The sequence below is a fragment of the Castor canadensis genome, chromosome 8 (genome assembly GCF_047511655.1).
Source record: "Castor canadensis chromosome 8, mCasCan1.hap1v2, whole genome shotgun sequence".
NCBI lineage: Eukaryota > Metazoa > Chordata > Mammalia > Rodentia > Castoridae > Castor > Castor canadensis.
In genome coordinates, this window is record NC_133393.1 from 97,927,963 (window position 1) to 97,943,788 (window position 15,826).

At 44.6% G+C, this 15,826-nt stretch overlaps 1 protein-coding gene across 2 annotated transcripts; it reads right to left on the minus strand.

The window, feature by feature from the left end:
- Window positions 1-241: 241 nt before the first annotated feature.
- Naca (nascent polypeptide associated complex subunit alpha) lies at window positions 242-12,920 on the minus strand. Of its 2 annotated transcripts, XM_074083694.1 has the most exons (8): window positions 12,272-12,422; window positions 11,452-11,523; window positions 2,289-2,374; window positions 1,793-1,870; window positions 1,515-1,661; window positions 1,046-1,174; window positions 709-831; window positions 242-376 (listed from the first exon to the last, which is right to left on the minus strand). In XM_074083694.1, the coding sequence occupies exons 2-8, from the start codon at window positions 11,519-11,521 to the stop codon at window positions 362-364; spliced, it is 648 nt and encodes a 215-aa protein (XP_073939795.1). In that variant the 5' UTR covers window positions 11,522-11,523; window positions 12,272-12,422; the 3' UTR covers window positions 242-361. The 2 variants fall into 2 exon arrangements, with proteins under 2 accessions (XP_073939795.1, XP_073939794.1); XM_074083693.1 differs by lacking the exons at window positions 242-376; window positions 709-831; window positions 1,046-1,174; ... (1 more) ...; window positions 1,793-1,870; window positions 2,289-2,374 and adding an exon at window positions 2,381-8,746 and having other exon boundaries at window positions 12,272-12,920.
- Between the last annotated feature and the right edge of the window lie 2,906 nt (window positions 12,921-15,826).

Here is a 15,826-nt window from a genome sequence, read left to right on the forward strand (position 1 = left end):
TCCTAGCTACTCAGGAGGCACAGATCAGGAGGATCACAGTTCAAAGCCAGTCCTGGGCAAATTGTCTGAGACCCTATCTTGAAAATACTCATCACAAACAAGGTCTGATGGAATGGCTCAAGTGGTAAGAGCATAGCAAATGTAAGGCAAAGTTCAAACCTCAGTGCCCCAATTGTTAAAAATAAATAAATAAAACTAGAGCCACCAGTTTATTTTGGAAAGAGATCAAGCACCCACTGAGTTCATCCAACAAGAAGCCATAACTTTATTAATGATAGAAACAGTACAAATTTCAAACCAAACCAATCTGCAGTTACCCTCTTAAAATACCAGAAAAAAAAAATTCCTGGCTTTCAAATGGTTACATTGTTAATTCCTGTAAGAGAAAAAAAGGTAATTAGAAGTAGTTACAGGTAAAGTAAGAGACTTCAGGTCATTAAACCTAAGGCTACTCAGAGTAGGCTTTGGAATGAGGCTTCCTAACTGGCTGATATAAAACAGAGAAAATAAAGCCACTCATAATTGGTCAGGGCAGAGGAAGCTTAGGTATGGTGGCTCATCCCTGTAATCCCAGCACTTGGAAGGTGGACAAAAGAGGATTCCAAATTCAATGCCATCTTGGGCTACATAAGGAGTTTCAGGTCAGTCTGGGTTAAGACCCTCTCTCAAAAGGAAAACAACCCCAAAACAAAAAGACTGAACACTTACCATAATAGCATTTACAATATCATTACTGTTATTCTTCAGAGCTCGGACTGCCTTTGCTCTTGACACATTTGCTTGTGACATGACCAATTCTATGTCCTTAACTTCCACACCTGTTTCATCAACCTACAAGAGAGAAAAAAACAAAGAAGTCAACAACAACAACCCCCTCCCAAACCTTAATAAAGAATAACTTCCATAGTTCTTTGGAGCCAGAATCTCGTAGTTCATATAAGCCCAAATCACATAACTGGGTTGAGTACCTACAATAATAACCTACCAACACAAGTATATTGTTATACAGAAAGGATTAAAAGCACAAGAAGATTTCCTGGAATACCTCTTCCTCTTCACTCTCCTCTTGTACAGTTGGAGTCTGTGTGTTTTCTTGAATGTTTGAGACAGCTTCACCTTGAACTTTGAATTTCTCAGCAGCTGCTAACTGTGCTTGCTGAGATAAATCCTCAATCTACAGAACAAAAAATATACAGATTCATATGAGTAGATTAATTTGCAGTAAATGAAGAGAAATTATGTGTACTTTTTCAAAACACTCTAAATCCATGTCAGGTATCTTACTACATGGCTGTTAACCACTACAAAGCTACTAATCACTGTGGAATGTAGCTTAGGTTCTCAACTTGGGATGATTAAGCCCCCCAGGGGACATTTGGTAATGTCTACAGAGTTCTCTGGTTATCACAACTGGGTAAGAAGCTGCTCAACATCTATAATGCACAGGACAACCCTTCTACAACAAAATGTCTATAGTGCTGGTCTGGAGCAACTCCCAAGAAAACTTTACTCACCTTGGCTTCCCCAAAAACTATGTAGGTATCTGAAGCTGGGCTCTTGTAGACATCTGGTTTTGTGATGACAAAGAGGATATTTTTAGATTTCCGGATAGTGACTCTAGTAACCCCTGTAACCTGTCGAAGACCCAATTTGGACATAGCCTAAAGAATGGAAGAGAATATCAAATTTTTAACTTCAGAAAGCAGGTAACACAATAACCCAAGAGTTCCACTACAGGTGTCCTACTCTAAAATTGTTCACCAGAACCTTCAATCTTTGTTTACAATCTTACCTTCCGTGCCTTCTTTTCACTCCGACTCTGTTTTGCTTTACTGACTGGTTCTTCATCGATTTCAGCTGCCGCCGCCAGCTAAAACAAAACAGCTGTGAGTTAAATGTAACCTAACATCTGGATACCACAATCTCCATGTGTGTTTCGTTTTTTTTTTTTTTTTAATAAAAATTCACATTTCCATAGGCTTGCAGAGTGGCTCAAGTGGTAGAGTGCCTGCCTAGCAAGCATGAAGGGTCCTGAGCTCAAACCCCAGTACCACCCCCCCCAAATCCACAGTTCCAAATATAAAAGACAAAAGCCAGATTTGATCAACTTTGCTTCTCTAGTGCTTGCTTTTGAGACATGGTCTCGCTATTGTAGCCCAGGCTAGCCTTGAACTTGTAATACTCCCGCCTCAGCCTCCCAAATGCTGGGATACAGGCATGCACTACCACACCCATTGTTTCTAGTGCTTCCTTGACGCAAGCATTTACACCAGTAAGAGAATGCCTACCTGGGCTTGCTGTGTGGTTGCTTGTGTGGAATCTTGTTCCTCGAGCTCTGGTACTGACTCATCACTGTCAGATTCTGTTCCAGACCCTAAGATGACAGACAACTTTTACTATTTTTTATAGTAGATATTTTAAGGAGGAGGTACTTCACCATGGTCTGCCTGCAGTGCAGATCACTGCTTTATGCTAGGCCTTACAAAGTTAAAATGTAAACCAACTTGCTTGTGTGAAGCCAGCTTGACAGCCCCTAACTTAGTTACAAAACCAGGTACGTAGACATTAAAGACACCCTGAGATAATCAGCAGATCTAGCCAAACAGTTTATGTATGTTTATGCCTTTTTTCCCTTAAGGTCTTCATTTCTTGGCCCAACACCAAGCACCCATCTAATCCCAAATTTTACTCTATAGTCGAACCATCCCAGAAAAGTTCTGGCAAAAGGTTATCTCCAGATACAATTAAGTGAAAAAAACCAAAACAATAAAATCACATTGTGGAGGCAGAACACACAGGGTCCTTTCCTCGTCCTTTAAACTGTGTTTGATGAGGCCAGCAGTTTGTGCACACACATTTGGCCTTACTTTCAAAACATTCACCCTAGCAATTTTATCTAATCACATCACTGGAAGATCCTCAATAATGTCAAGTTCTAATAGTTACCTTTTACTACTAGATACTATCCTGTGACTTCCCCCATTTCTTCCCAAACATAATCCACCCATTTTAAGTTTCCCTCAATTGAAAGGCCAAGCATCAATAAAGACTACTGAGGTGAGGAAAGGAAGAAAGAAAGAAAAAAAAAAAGCATATACCCACACCATTCTTAGACTAGGAAAAATAGGTCTCTACAATTTTAAGAAAAGGGAGTTCCTGGGCAACTGGTTATTTTTAAGTCTACATGTAAAAAGAAACACAAGTATCTCCAGATCCCCCAATATTTTAGTAAATTCCAGGCCCAGGGACAAGGTTAGTGATGTGGTAAGGATTAGAGCAAACTAAAGATTTGGTAGATCTTGGCTTTCAAAGTCAGATCAGTTAGGTAAAAAGAATAGCAGATTCAGGGCCTAGTCTGGACCATATTACACAAGACACAAATCTGAGGTAATGAAAACCAAGATTTAATTTCGTATTTCTACAGTTTTTCGATTTAAAGTTATTCTATATACTACATCCAAAATCAAGCAGATATAGTGGAGAAAGCGGCGCATCCTATGGTTAGTATTGGTGGGTAGCCCCAAGAGGGGTATATGGGCGACACACCATGCACACAGCAAACCAAGGCAAATACCCTTGTTGTTCTTCAGAACAGGCTGCTTGGCAGAAGGGGTTGGGGCGGGGATCCCAGCAGGTTTTGGGGTGGGCATGTTGACGAGGACCGGCTGGAAAGGCACTCCCCCAGAGATTGGTTCCGGGGGAATCAGAGGCGGCAGTTCATCCTCATCAGCAGGGGCTGGGGACTTAGAGGGCAATTCCAGCACCAGCCCAGGTGAGGATGGAAGAAATGGCTGTTTAGGAAGCAGAGGAGGAACTAGGGAAGGAGCAAGAGGCAAGGAGACTTGTGGGGTGGGTCCTGAAGTGACAGAGGCTGATCCAGCTTTAGGAAGGACTTTCTCAGGGGCAACTGCTGCTAGAGGGGTAGATGTCTTAGATTCAGGAGAAGCAGCCAAGGGACCCTTTGGAGAACGCAAAGAATCTTTGCCTTTTGTAGAACTAACAGAAAGGGTTTTTGTAGTCTTTGAAGAGTCTTTTTGAATGGGAACTGTCAGTAGAGGGGCAGGGGCCACTGTAGAAAGGGGTCCTTTAGTATCATTTTTAGCAGAGGCATCTGAGCATGTAGGAGGTGAATCAGAATTCTTCTTGGCTTCTGGGCCTTTCTCAGTGGGAGCAGTGAGGACTGGTGCACTTACTGCACCTGAGGCAGTAAGTATTTCTCTGAGAGCTGCAGGGTCTTTCTTTGCTAGGAGCCCTTCAGATGTCTGAGGGGCAGTGGCACCCATGGTACCAGTGACTGACACTGGGGAAGTAGGGGATCCTTTAGGGGAGGGAGGAGCAATGGCTGTGGGAATGGTGGGCTCTTTAAGGGATGGAGCCTCTTTGTGAAAGGAAATAGTGTCAACACGGGGAGCAGAGGCCCCTTTGGAGACTGGGGCCTTTTTAGGAGAGGGTGGAGTGATGTCTGGGGGAGCAGGAACTCCTTTGGCAGTGGAGATTTCTGGGGCCTCTTTGGGCACTGTGGTCTTTTTGGGGGAACTGGAAGTTTCAGCTAGGGCAGTAGGGGCACCTTTGGGGGATGGGGTTACTGAAGCTTCTTTAGGGGCTGCAGTTGTTCGAGCCTTTTTGGTGGATGGGGTTGCTGAGGCCCTTTTAGGGGAGGGAGGAGTCATAGCTGAAACAGTGTGGGCCCCTTTGGGAGATGGGGTTGCTGAAGCTTCTTTGGGGGCAGTAGCTGCTGGGGCCTTTTGGGGGGAGGAAGAAGTCTCAGCTAGGGGAATGGGGTCTTTTGGGGGTACTACAGTGGCTTGTGTCTTTTTGGGGGAGGGAGAAATCTCAGCTGGGGAAATCAGGCCCTTTTTGGGAGATGGGGCTGCTGGGGCCTTTTTAGGAGAGGGAAGAATCTCAGCTGAGGTGTTGGGGGCCTCTTTGGGAGATGGGATTGCTGGAGCCCCATCTCTGGAGGTCACAGTGGTTGGGGCCTTTTTAGGAGATGGAGCAGTCTCAGACGGGGGGATCGGGGCTTCTTTGGGGGCTGCCATAGCCTTTTTTAGGGCTGCAGTTGCTGAGGCCTTTTTGGGAGATGGGACCTTTTTAGAAGAGGGAGGAGTCTCAGCTGGAGTGTTGGGGGCTTCTTTGGGGGCTGCAGTGACTAAGGCCTTTTTGGGAGGTGGGTTTATTGGGGCCTCTTTGGGGGCTGCTAGAGCCTTTTTAGGAGAAGGGGGAGTCTCAGTTGGGGGGATGGGAGCCTCTTTGGGGGCTGCAGTGGCTAGAGCCTTTTTGGGAGGTGGGGTTGCTGGGGTCTTTTTGGGGGCTGCAGTGGCTTGGGCCTTTTTGGGAGGTGGGGTTGCTGGGGCCTCTATGGGGGCTGCAGTGGTTGGGATTTTTTTGGAGGTTGCTGAAGCCTTTTTAGGACAGCGAGGAGTCTCAGCTGGTGGGATGGGAGCCTCTTTGGGGGCTACAGTGTCTGAGGCCTTCTTAGGGAAGGGAGGAGTCTCAGCTGAGGGGATGGGGGCTTCTTTGGGGGCTGTACTGGCTGAGGCCTTTTTAGGAGGTGGGGCTGCTGGGACCCTTTTGGGAGCAGCTGGAGCCTTTTTAGGAGATGGAGGAGTCTCAGCTGGGGGGATGAGAATCTCTTTGGGGGCTGCAGTGTCTAGGGCTTTTTGGGGAGATGGTGTTGCTGGAGCCTCTGTGGGGGCTGCAGTGGCTGGGGCCTTTTTGGGAGGTGGGGTTTTTGGGACCTCTTTGGTGGCTGCAGCCTTTTTGGGAGGTGGAGTTTCTGGAGCCTCTTTGGAGGCTGCAGTGGCTGGGGACTTTTTGGGAGCTGGGTTTTTTAGGACCTCTTTGGGGGCTGCAGTAACTGGGGCCTTTATCGGAGGTGGGGTTGCTGGGGCTTCTTTGGAGGCTGCAGTGGGTGAGGCCTCTTTGGGAGATGGGGTTTTGGGGGCCTTTTTGGGAGATGGAGTTTCTGCAGCCTTTTTGGGGGAGGTAGGAATCTCAGCTGGGGCAGTGGAAGCACCTTTGTGGGATGAGTTTATTGAGTCCCCTTTGGGAGCTGAAGTTTTCAGGACCTTTTGGGGGGAGGTAGGAGTCTCAGCTGTTGGTGTCGGGGCTCCTTTGGGAGGTGGGGTTGCCGGGGCCTTTTGAGAGGAAGTAAAAGTCTCTGATGGGGCAGTAAGGACCCCTTTGAGAAAGGGAGGAGTCACAGCTGGAGAAATGGGGGCAAGAGTTGGTATCTTTTTGGGGGAGAGGGGAATCAAAGCTGAGGGAGTGGGTATGTCTTTGGGGGGTTGAGTTGCTCCTTCTGGAGAGGGAGGAGTCACAGTTGAAGGAGTAGAGTCTCCTTTGGGGGATGGAGAAGTGGGAGAATGCTTCTTGTTTAGTGAGCCTTTAGGGCCTGGAAAGGAAAGACTGGCCTCAGGAAGGAAGGAGGTTTTAAGTGGAGAAAGAGAAGAGACATTTCCATCAGGAACAGCAGAACCCATCTTGGTTGGAGGTATTTGGGTTTGAGGGGTCACACCAGTCCCTAAAGGAGATGGGGAGCCATCTAGGAAGGCCAGAGTTCCTTTGGAAGCTATAGTAACCGAAGAGTCATTTGGGCACACTTCAGTAGAGGAAGTCAAAGGTACCAATGCTGCCCTATGAGAAGTATCAACTTCCTTTGCACCTGAAGGAGAAGCTGCAACTGGTGGAAGAGCTGGAAAGGGAACAGACCTGGGTATTTCAGGGGATAGTGCCAAGGTAGCCACAGAAACAGAACCATTTTGGGAGGATAAAGTCACAGCTACAGGGCAACTTTCAGAGGCTGGAGGAACCAATGGTGAAGTAACAGTGGAAGTACCTTTAGCTGGATGGTTTTTAGGAGCTAAAGAGACAGCTCCTTTTAGAAAAGGGCTTGCTGTACATGTAGAAGTGGAGGTAACTTCAGCAGTTTTAGAAGCCACCCTTGAAGGATCGACACTTTCTAAAGGAAATGTAGCTACTGTTGGGGCAGTGATAGAACTTTTGAGAAGCAGGCCAGCAGGGTCTGGGCTAGCATAAGGATCTGTCTTGCCTATAGAAGTTGGGGAGTTAACACCTAAAGAAGCAGCAGTAGCACTGGCTAGCCTACCTACAGGGAAAGGCCCTACAAGGCTTTTCTTTCCTAGAGTGGCTTCAGGAGTTATCTCCAGAGAAGATGATGCACTTTCCACAGAGGGAGAACTTTTAGGGGCTGCAATGGCCAAAGGTAGTAGAGTAGAGTCTTTCCTGGTAGGGAGTCCTACCTGGGTTGAAGAAACAGGGGTTCCTACATTTACCAATACTGAAGTGGGGAGATTTTTGAGGTCTTCATGGGCTGGCAGAAGAGAGACTGGTGTCCCCAGGGTAGTTGCTACCTGAGGAGTAGGAAGCTCATTGTGAGTCACAGGTGTTATAACCAAAGCAGTTGGGGAAGTTGGTTCTTTACTAATAAATCCCGGTGAACTGGGAGGAGACACACAAGTAACTACCTCAAAAGTTGCAGGTGCTACAGAAATTGTAGAGGGATTAATCACAAGTGGAGTGGTTACCACGGGAGAGACAGGAGTGTCTTTTAAACCTGTTCCCAGAGAAGCAGGAATCTGGGTTACTAAAGGTTGATGATGACAGGTATTAGGAGAGCCTTTGAGAATGACAGAGGCTGTAGGAGATAATGAAGTAGTAGTTACATTTGAAAAGCCAGAAGGGCTGCAGGAGGTTGTACTAGTGGTGATAGAATGTTCTTTGTCAACAGAGTGAGCCACAGTAGAAGCAGGAGTCCCCAGTGGAAGAGCAGTCACAGCATCAGCAACCAACTCATTTCTGGAAGGAATGGGAGGAATTACAGACCTCTGAGATGGATAAGAGGCACCCAGGGAAGAGTGATCTATAGAAACGGAATGTGACAGAGCATTAGGACCTGTCTGACCTGATGGTTGGGTAGAAGAATCCAAAGAACTTTGATGTAAAGATGCAAGATGAGAGCCTGGAGAAGTGGGGGAACCTGGAAAGACGTTGGGAGCCATGGTTTTTTGAGGTGAACTAATAGGGCCCTTCAGGCTTTGTGGGGCCAGAACTGAGGAAATGGGGATAGCTTTGACTTGAGAAGTGATGGTTGTGGGAGTCATGGGTAGTGTCTGAGGACAGGAGGTCAATCCAGATTGAACAGTGGCCAAGGGAGCAACAAGGTAGGAAGGAGTGGTACTAACTATACCTGGAGAACTTGGAGTAGTAACTTTGGGAAAGGGAACTTGAATAGGAGAGGTCTTTGGTTCTGAGGGAACAATGGGAGCTGACAGAGGTGTCACTGATCCTGAGTCAGCTACAGCAACCGATGGAGTTGAGCTAAGAGGGTTAGGTGGAAAAGCTGAACTCTTCTGAACTGAGTGGGGAGCCAATGCAACCAGAGATAAGGGGGCTGAAGGGGAATGGGCATCTTTCAGAGCTGGACCTATCATGGGAGAGGCCAGAGCTAAGGCAGCTGGGGATATGGGAGGTCCTATTAGGTGTGGCAGGAAAGTTGGGGTGCTAGGGGCAGTTTCCAAAGGCATGTTTGTTCCAGAGGGTGGCTGGGGAAAAGGAACTTCAAAAGGGGTCGTGGCAATAGTAGGTGAAGAAGGGAATGGGGAAGACTGGTTAGCAGCTGATAAAGGACATTGTTGGGGGAGCAGGGAGCAAGGAGGGGGAAGGGTAGGTCCAGGCTGCCCTAAGGCAGCAGTGACAGTCAAGGCTGAAGACATAGGGAGCACAGCTGGAGGAGAAAAGCAAAAGGAGATAAAGGGAAAGAAGGAAAAAAAAAAAAAAAAAAGGAAAAAAAAAAAAGTGAGTTGTGCAGCCCAACTTGGTATAACATGCCTCACAGGAAACGACGGGAGTTTTAAATCTGAGAATGAAGGTCACCATACAGGATTAGACAAAGGTGGCAAGCAACACGAACTTTCCCTAAACACATTTTAATGGTCAAGTTCAGAGTTCTTCTAATCTCCCACACTTCCCAAGTTTGACCAAATTATTTTAAAGTACGGAAAACAGTCTAACAGCAGCTCAGCTCTAAATGGAAGAACATGCCCAGGAGTGGACTAGAAACAACATGCTCTTTACCTTTACCTAGTTGTGTCTTTCTCTCCTGAAGTGGACCCTATTCCCAAGTCTTTTCTCACAGCCAACAGAATTAGCAGCTGTTCAGCTGTGGTACCCTGTCTACTCAAAGGATTATGAACTGAAACAGATATTGAAAACTGGAACAAGAATGACAGTGAACAGTGAAAGTGATGGGAGAATCTGAGCTGAATGAGAAAAACAGGTTTTTATAATCTCAGGCTAGGCCAGGAAAAATTTAACTCTGTTAAAGTCAAAACTCCCCAGAATCTCATACTAAGTATTAAATATTAAGTCCTGTAGCCTCCTTAATGCCTCAGTTTACTCAGCAAAACCAGAAAGAAAACAAAAAACCCTACTACAAAAAGGCTGGACTCACACTCGGTACCTTTTGTAATGTTAGCTATAGACATTAGTCCAAAATGAATTACACCAAGGAGAGAGCTTAGTTGCAAGGGAGGAACTACATTATGAAACTCTAACCCAACTTGTTAAACCACACTGTCGTTCTATTTTGGAAGGAGAAAATTAGAGTGAAGAGAATATACCAGATCTCTACCCCTTAATCTGGATGTTTTGTTCTGTCAAAGTAGACAGTATTTGGCACTACAGAAAAACTAGAGATAACATTAGATTAGATAAACAAATGCTGAAGGGAGTGTTAGAAAAAAAAGCAAAGTAAAACCCATGGCACCCAAATTCACAATCTACCCAGTTAATTCTGAAGTTCTTACAGTATTGACTACAGAAAAGAGAGGTGGCAAAACTAGTTTTTCTTGGAGAACTGGTAAGTTAAAGCATAATTACAGTGCAAATACTAACATATTAACCAGAACTTAAAACACAGAATGTTTCCTTATTAGTGGACCTACAGATGGGATAGGGTCCCAATTACTTGCTTTGACACCCACCATAACCAAATTCCCTGCTAGCGTCTTCATTTAATTGTTTTTTTTTTTGATGGTACTGAACTCAAGGGTTCATGCTTACTAGGCAGACACTCTACCACTTGAGTCACTCCACCACCCGTTTTTGTATTGGGTAGTTTCCAGATAGGGCTGGGCCAGCTTCAAACTGTGATACTCCTGATCTGTTTCCTGAGTAGCTAGGATTACAGATATGAGCCACCAGTGCCCAGCTGCATCTTCATTCATTCTAATAAGACTAATTATAGTTCCACAGAGTCCTGATATTCCCTTATTATAAACATTTTGTACAAGCTTAGACTAATTAGGAATGTTGAGTGGCACTGATTGCTTCAGAAGCAAATAACATTAGTTTTAAAGCTTGAAACTAGATTATTCTAAATTCACCTGAATTTGCCTCTATACTTGTAAAACTAAGCTCAATGACAGTCTCTAAATCTTGTTTATTATACCAAAATTACAGCCTAAGTACTTTATATTTTCTTCCTTCCTTAAGTTTCTTGCAGTTCAAGGATTTCCTATTGCTCATCCTTCAGCTCAGGCTCCCCCCTTTCTCTTTCCTAGCAGCTGTATTAATCCCTTCAGCTGCTAAAATCAGACAGGTGGAGAGGGAGAACTTTAATGCTTTCAACCATAAACAACTTTTAATTTCAAAAGGAGACAAAAATCGCCTTTGAGTGACAGGTGGTATATATATATAAATTTATCATTAACTACTCCTCTCAAGTCTTCTACTGAGATGTGCTTCAACCAGAATTCAAAACTTGCTTCACACTGTCATTTTATACCCATCAATTTCACACTGAAGATCAGTCAAAGGATCATTTTAATCTTGGATCCCATACAGTGGCTCCGGCACTACTGCAGCACACTAGAAATAACTCTGCACCAACCCCTAAAACAAGTTAACTGACCTAGGAGGACTCTGGAGCTCACTAGGACATATTTACCACCAGCACACATCTCATCCAGACATGTGATGAAGGCACAATGCCAAGCTCTGATATCTAAAACCTTGATGCAACTTGCTGGCTGAACTTCTCAAAAGCTCAGGTCTCCTTAGCCTGCCTGTGTGTCATCCAGTTCTGACAGGTAAGAATCACTGAATCCATTCCCTGCTGTTTTCCTACACAAAGCGGATGTTCCACATTAGAGCTTCTTTTGAGGTAGCTGACATAACTCACAAGGCAGGCTAAGGAACTTTTCATGTTCACAAATCAAAGATACTATTTTTATTCCATCTCCTAAATAAGTGCCTCCAGGATAGCAGTTAACTTTATGCTTTCTCCTTCCTAGAACCCCATTTTTTTTTTTAAGTAATGGCGCACTCTAAAAGGCAGAAATGTATTTCCTCTTTGTCATTTTATCCGCCACATGGCCTTAGGGTCAATCCTAATTCCTAATTAACAGCAAGGGGGCTATGGGAACCTACCTGTCTCAGCCTGGGGCTGTGGCAACTCCTGCTCTGTAGCAGGGACGGTTTCTGTGGCTTCACCGGGCATTTCTGAAGGAAGGGAATAAAAAGGAGGCCTGAATTGACTGGCATGGATTCACCTGCCCAACCCAGAGTCAAGTATTCTTAAGAACTCTGCGGAAGGCTGTTAAAACAAGTCAGGAGCGTCTAGGGGACAACCTCCCCAAAATGGCTGGGAGTAAGGTGGGAAACATGTCGTAACTATCAGATCTCTTTATCAAGCGGGATCACCTTCCTCCCTCTGCAGAGCAGCATTCCCAGTGCCCAGGATTCGCTGTATCCCACACTCCTGACCCCACAATGCCAGCAGTCACTACTGCGCCCTCAGCCCAAAGGAGAGGATGCCATCTGGCCCGCTTCCCTCCTAACACTCAGTGCCTAGGCTGGGATCCTCCGGACCCTCTTCCGACGACTTCCGAGAGTCAGGAGAAGGTGCCTTAAGTCCCAGCACTCCCTTATCACAGCTAAGGCTGTAACCCCTTAACCTCAGAATTCCTGAGGTCGTTCCCAACAAAGGACGCACTCAGTTTTTGTCCCCAACACTGCAATGGCTCTCATGTCCCCATCCCGAAATTCCGGGTTCGTCTCGCGGCCCTCATGCCCTGCTTTATTAGGACACCAACCGCAAACCCCATTTTGTTCAGAGACCTAGGGGCAAGCAAGAACCCTGTGGCCCCACAAAGCCTCCAACTCTCCTTAACTCTAAATCCCCGGGGCGGCTCAGCCTGTCAGAAAAGGGGATGGCTATGGATAGAGTAGCGGCGCGGACGGAACTTACTGTGCGGAAAACGCGGAACCAAGATGGCGGCAGAAAGAGAGCTAGCGAGAGCGTGACCCACGCCTGTTGTAGAAGGAAGCCTGGTGCGGAGGAGGCGGGACTAAGATCTAATTCCGGGTCAGGAGCTGCCGGCCAACACTTCCTTTAACAAGAGGCCGATCCGGCCGTTCCCAGGGTGGGGGAGGTGACGAAGTCTAAATAAGGGTAAGAATTCTTAACAGGACGCGCAGACCTGGCAATTCTCCATGCCTAGGACAGCCCTCTCCTTCCTTGCTGTCGTAGGTTTGACATCCGAAGGGAGCGGTCTGAGAAGCGAGCTCCGCCTACTTGTCGACGTTTAAGGCAACGCCTAGATTTCCCCTTCGCAAACGCAGGAAAATGAGTAGTAGCGAATGCAGCCTGGCGTGGTAGTTCATGCTTGAAGTGCCAGCACTCGGGAGGCTGAGGCAGTAGGATCATGAGTTTGAATCCAACCTGGGCTACAATGAGACCTTGGCTTTAAAAAAAAAAAAAAAAGTCAGCGTTTGTAGTTACATCATTAGAGAGTAATGATGTAGGTGAACCCCCCCAATTATTTTCTTTTAATTTAGGACGCTGTTGAAATTATGCTTGGTTCTTCTCCCCCCGAAAGAATATAGGCACATGTACATTTCTTTTTTGCCTATTTTGGGCACTTCTTAGATATTTTAGAACCCATACCTTACCTACATTCCTAGCTACTTAGGAAGCAGAGATCAGGAGGATCAGGGTTCCAGGCCGGCCCAGGCAAGTAGTTCGGAAGACCCTATCTTGAAAATGCCCCGCACGAAAATAGGCTGCTCGAGTGGTAGAGAGCCTGCTTAGCAAGCATGAGGCCCTGAGTTCAAACCCCACTACTGCAAAAAGAAAACAAACAACCCACCCCCATACTTTGTATAGGATTTTTGAAAAGTACAATGTTAAGACCAATGGTTTGTTAATGAAAAGGCTACTTACTCCCACACCAGCTCTCAGGTCTACAAAAGGAACCAGTAAGTATGAACCTGGATTTACCTAAACCAGTTAACACTTATTTGGTCTACAGGCTGGCTTTATTGGAAGCAGTGAAAATCTAAAATGCTCCGAAAGCTACTTTAAAATCTGATTTTTACCACACTGCAGTGAGGATTAGAATTAGTGATTCAGGATTAAATGGGATAGTGGAATTTAAAGGGAATGGGAAATAATGAAATTACCCTCAGATAGGAGAGGCAGTATTGTAGAGTGATTAAGCATGGACTGGCTGCTCATGCCTGTAATCCTAGCTACTCAGGAGATCAGGAAGATCACAGTTCGAAGCCAACCCGGGGCAAATAGTTGGAGAGACCCTATCTTGAAAAAACCCATCACAAAAAAGGCTGGCAGAGTGGTTCAAGGTGAAGGCTCTGAGTTCAAACCCAACAGCTCCCCCAACAACAACAAAAAAAATGAAGACTCTGAAGTCAGTGTACTTTGTTTGAATCTCATCTGGGTCAATAGGTAATTTGATCTATTTTTGCCTGTTTCTTCATTAACAGATTACTTCATAGGATTGTAATAAATTAGATAATATATGCACGTTAAAGTGTTGATTATAAAAATTGAAAATTGCTGGGTGCTGGTGGCTCACCCTGTAATTCTAGCTACTCAGGAGGCAGAGAGCAGGAGGATTGAGGTTAGAAGCCAGCCTGGGGAAATAGTCTGGGAGACCCTATCTTGAAAAACCCATCACAAAAAAGGGTGGTGGAGTGGCTCAAGGTGTAGGCCCTGAGTTCAAGCCCCAGTACTACACACACACACACAAAGTAAATAAACTGGGTGCAAGTGGCCAAGGCCTGTAATCGTTGTTGAGGCTGGGGCAGGAGCATCCAGACTTGGAGGCCAGTTTGGGCAACATAGAGTCCCTCTGTCAAAAAAAAAAAAAAAAAGACTCAAGAGGTTCAACTATTTTCTACTTAATAGCTGGTTTGGAAGATTTTCAATGTAGTTCATTTGCCGTCAGTAAAAAGGGAAAATAGCCAAGCATCTCCTTAAACAAAACTACATTTTTTTTTGGTAGTACTGGCATTTGAACTCAGGTCTTCACATTTGAAAGGCAGGTGCTCTACCACTTGAGTGACTCTGCCAGACCCTTCCTCCTTAAACTCCCCTCCTTTTTTTTTTTCAGTGCTAGGGATTGAACCCAGGCCTTGTGCATTCTGTTGCTCAATCATTGAGCTACACTGCCAGCTCTCAAAAGTACATATTGCCCCTTCCACTTTCTTCTTCAGCAAGCCCATGGACTTTTTCTAACTGATATAAGATTAGTCTAGGAATTATGTACTTTCTTTTTCTTTGAATTTCCTTATAAATTGGCAAGGTTGGAGATAGAAGCTATTTTTGTGTCCTTTATATCTTTACTTCATCAATGGTTTTGCAAATTAGAGGAAAGGGAAATTGGTAGTCTAATGTTTCTGTCCTTTTCACGAACCAAACTTGATTTTTTTTTAATGAGCACAATATGTTCTGTAATTAATCTTATGGGCTAATATACTAGCTTTTACCAAGGACTTTAATGTTAAAGCATTAAAATACCTTAGTGCTATATATATTTATAAAACCATGATGAAAGCTTAAAATGCTTCTTGTTGAAAGCACACCAGTCTTCCCACTCTCATTCTGATTCTTATGATGGTCTAATGAGTCTTGCATTTCTGTATTCAGGAGTTATAATTAACCCACTGTTTTTAGAACCTGAAGACTGGCCAGGTGGGGTGATGCTTGACTGTAATTCCAGCATACTCTCAAGGATGAGGCAGAAGGATTGTGAGTTTGAGACCAGTGTGGGCTATTACAGAGAGATCCTGTCTCAAAAAACAAAACAACACTCTAGACTGAATATAGTACACAGCTCAAATAATGAGGAATTTTGAAAAATAGCCTTTAATATTTTTTTCTTAAAAGGTAGGAAGAAGAAATGAAAAAACATTTCAGTGTGTTGACTGCATTGTAGTCTGTTTTATACAAACCAAAAGATGAAGAACAAGACTGTGACTGTGGAGAAAATGTTAAAGGGAAGGCAAAAGAAGGAAAGTTCTCAGGAAATCACAGAAAGAAACCAGACTGACAGCTTGCTTCTCAGTATTTCTCAGAAGACAGAATATAAACTAGAAACAACTGTTTTGTTTAGATAGGTTGTAAAACCAGGCAAGAGAAATCTGACCCTTTATCATCTATCACACACAAAAAAATGAAAGAAATAAAACCTTTAAAATTTATGTACCTAGATATACAAAAAAATCCAAGTGTTTTTAACAAGTACAATAGATTTTTATATTGGTGAAGTTGGCTATTTTTTCTAAGCTACTTCTTTACAGCAGAACTGCTGTAATCCAAATGCTCTCTAAGGGAAAACATTAGCAGCTACAATTGGAATAGTTCTAAAAAAAAAAAATTCTCATAGTGTTTACCTAGTAACATATCTTTTAAAGTTTTGGTAGGTTAGATGCTCAGCTAAAAATAATTTTAAAAAGATGGCCAGTGGGCTGTATCCTGACCAATAAATATCAGTAAACTCAC

What these genes read in the sequence shown, in the direction of transcription:
- Naca (XM_074083693.1), bottom strand. Translation starts at nt 11,521, where the DNA reads ATGCCCGGTGAAGCCACAGAAACCGTCCCTGCTACAGAGCAGGAGTTG. An exon ending in ACAGCCCCAGGCTGAGACAG is followed by an intron (nt 8,747 to 11,451) that starts GTAGGTTCCCAT and finishes TTTCTCCTCCAG; the next exon opens with CTGTGCTCCCTATGTCTTCA.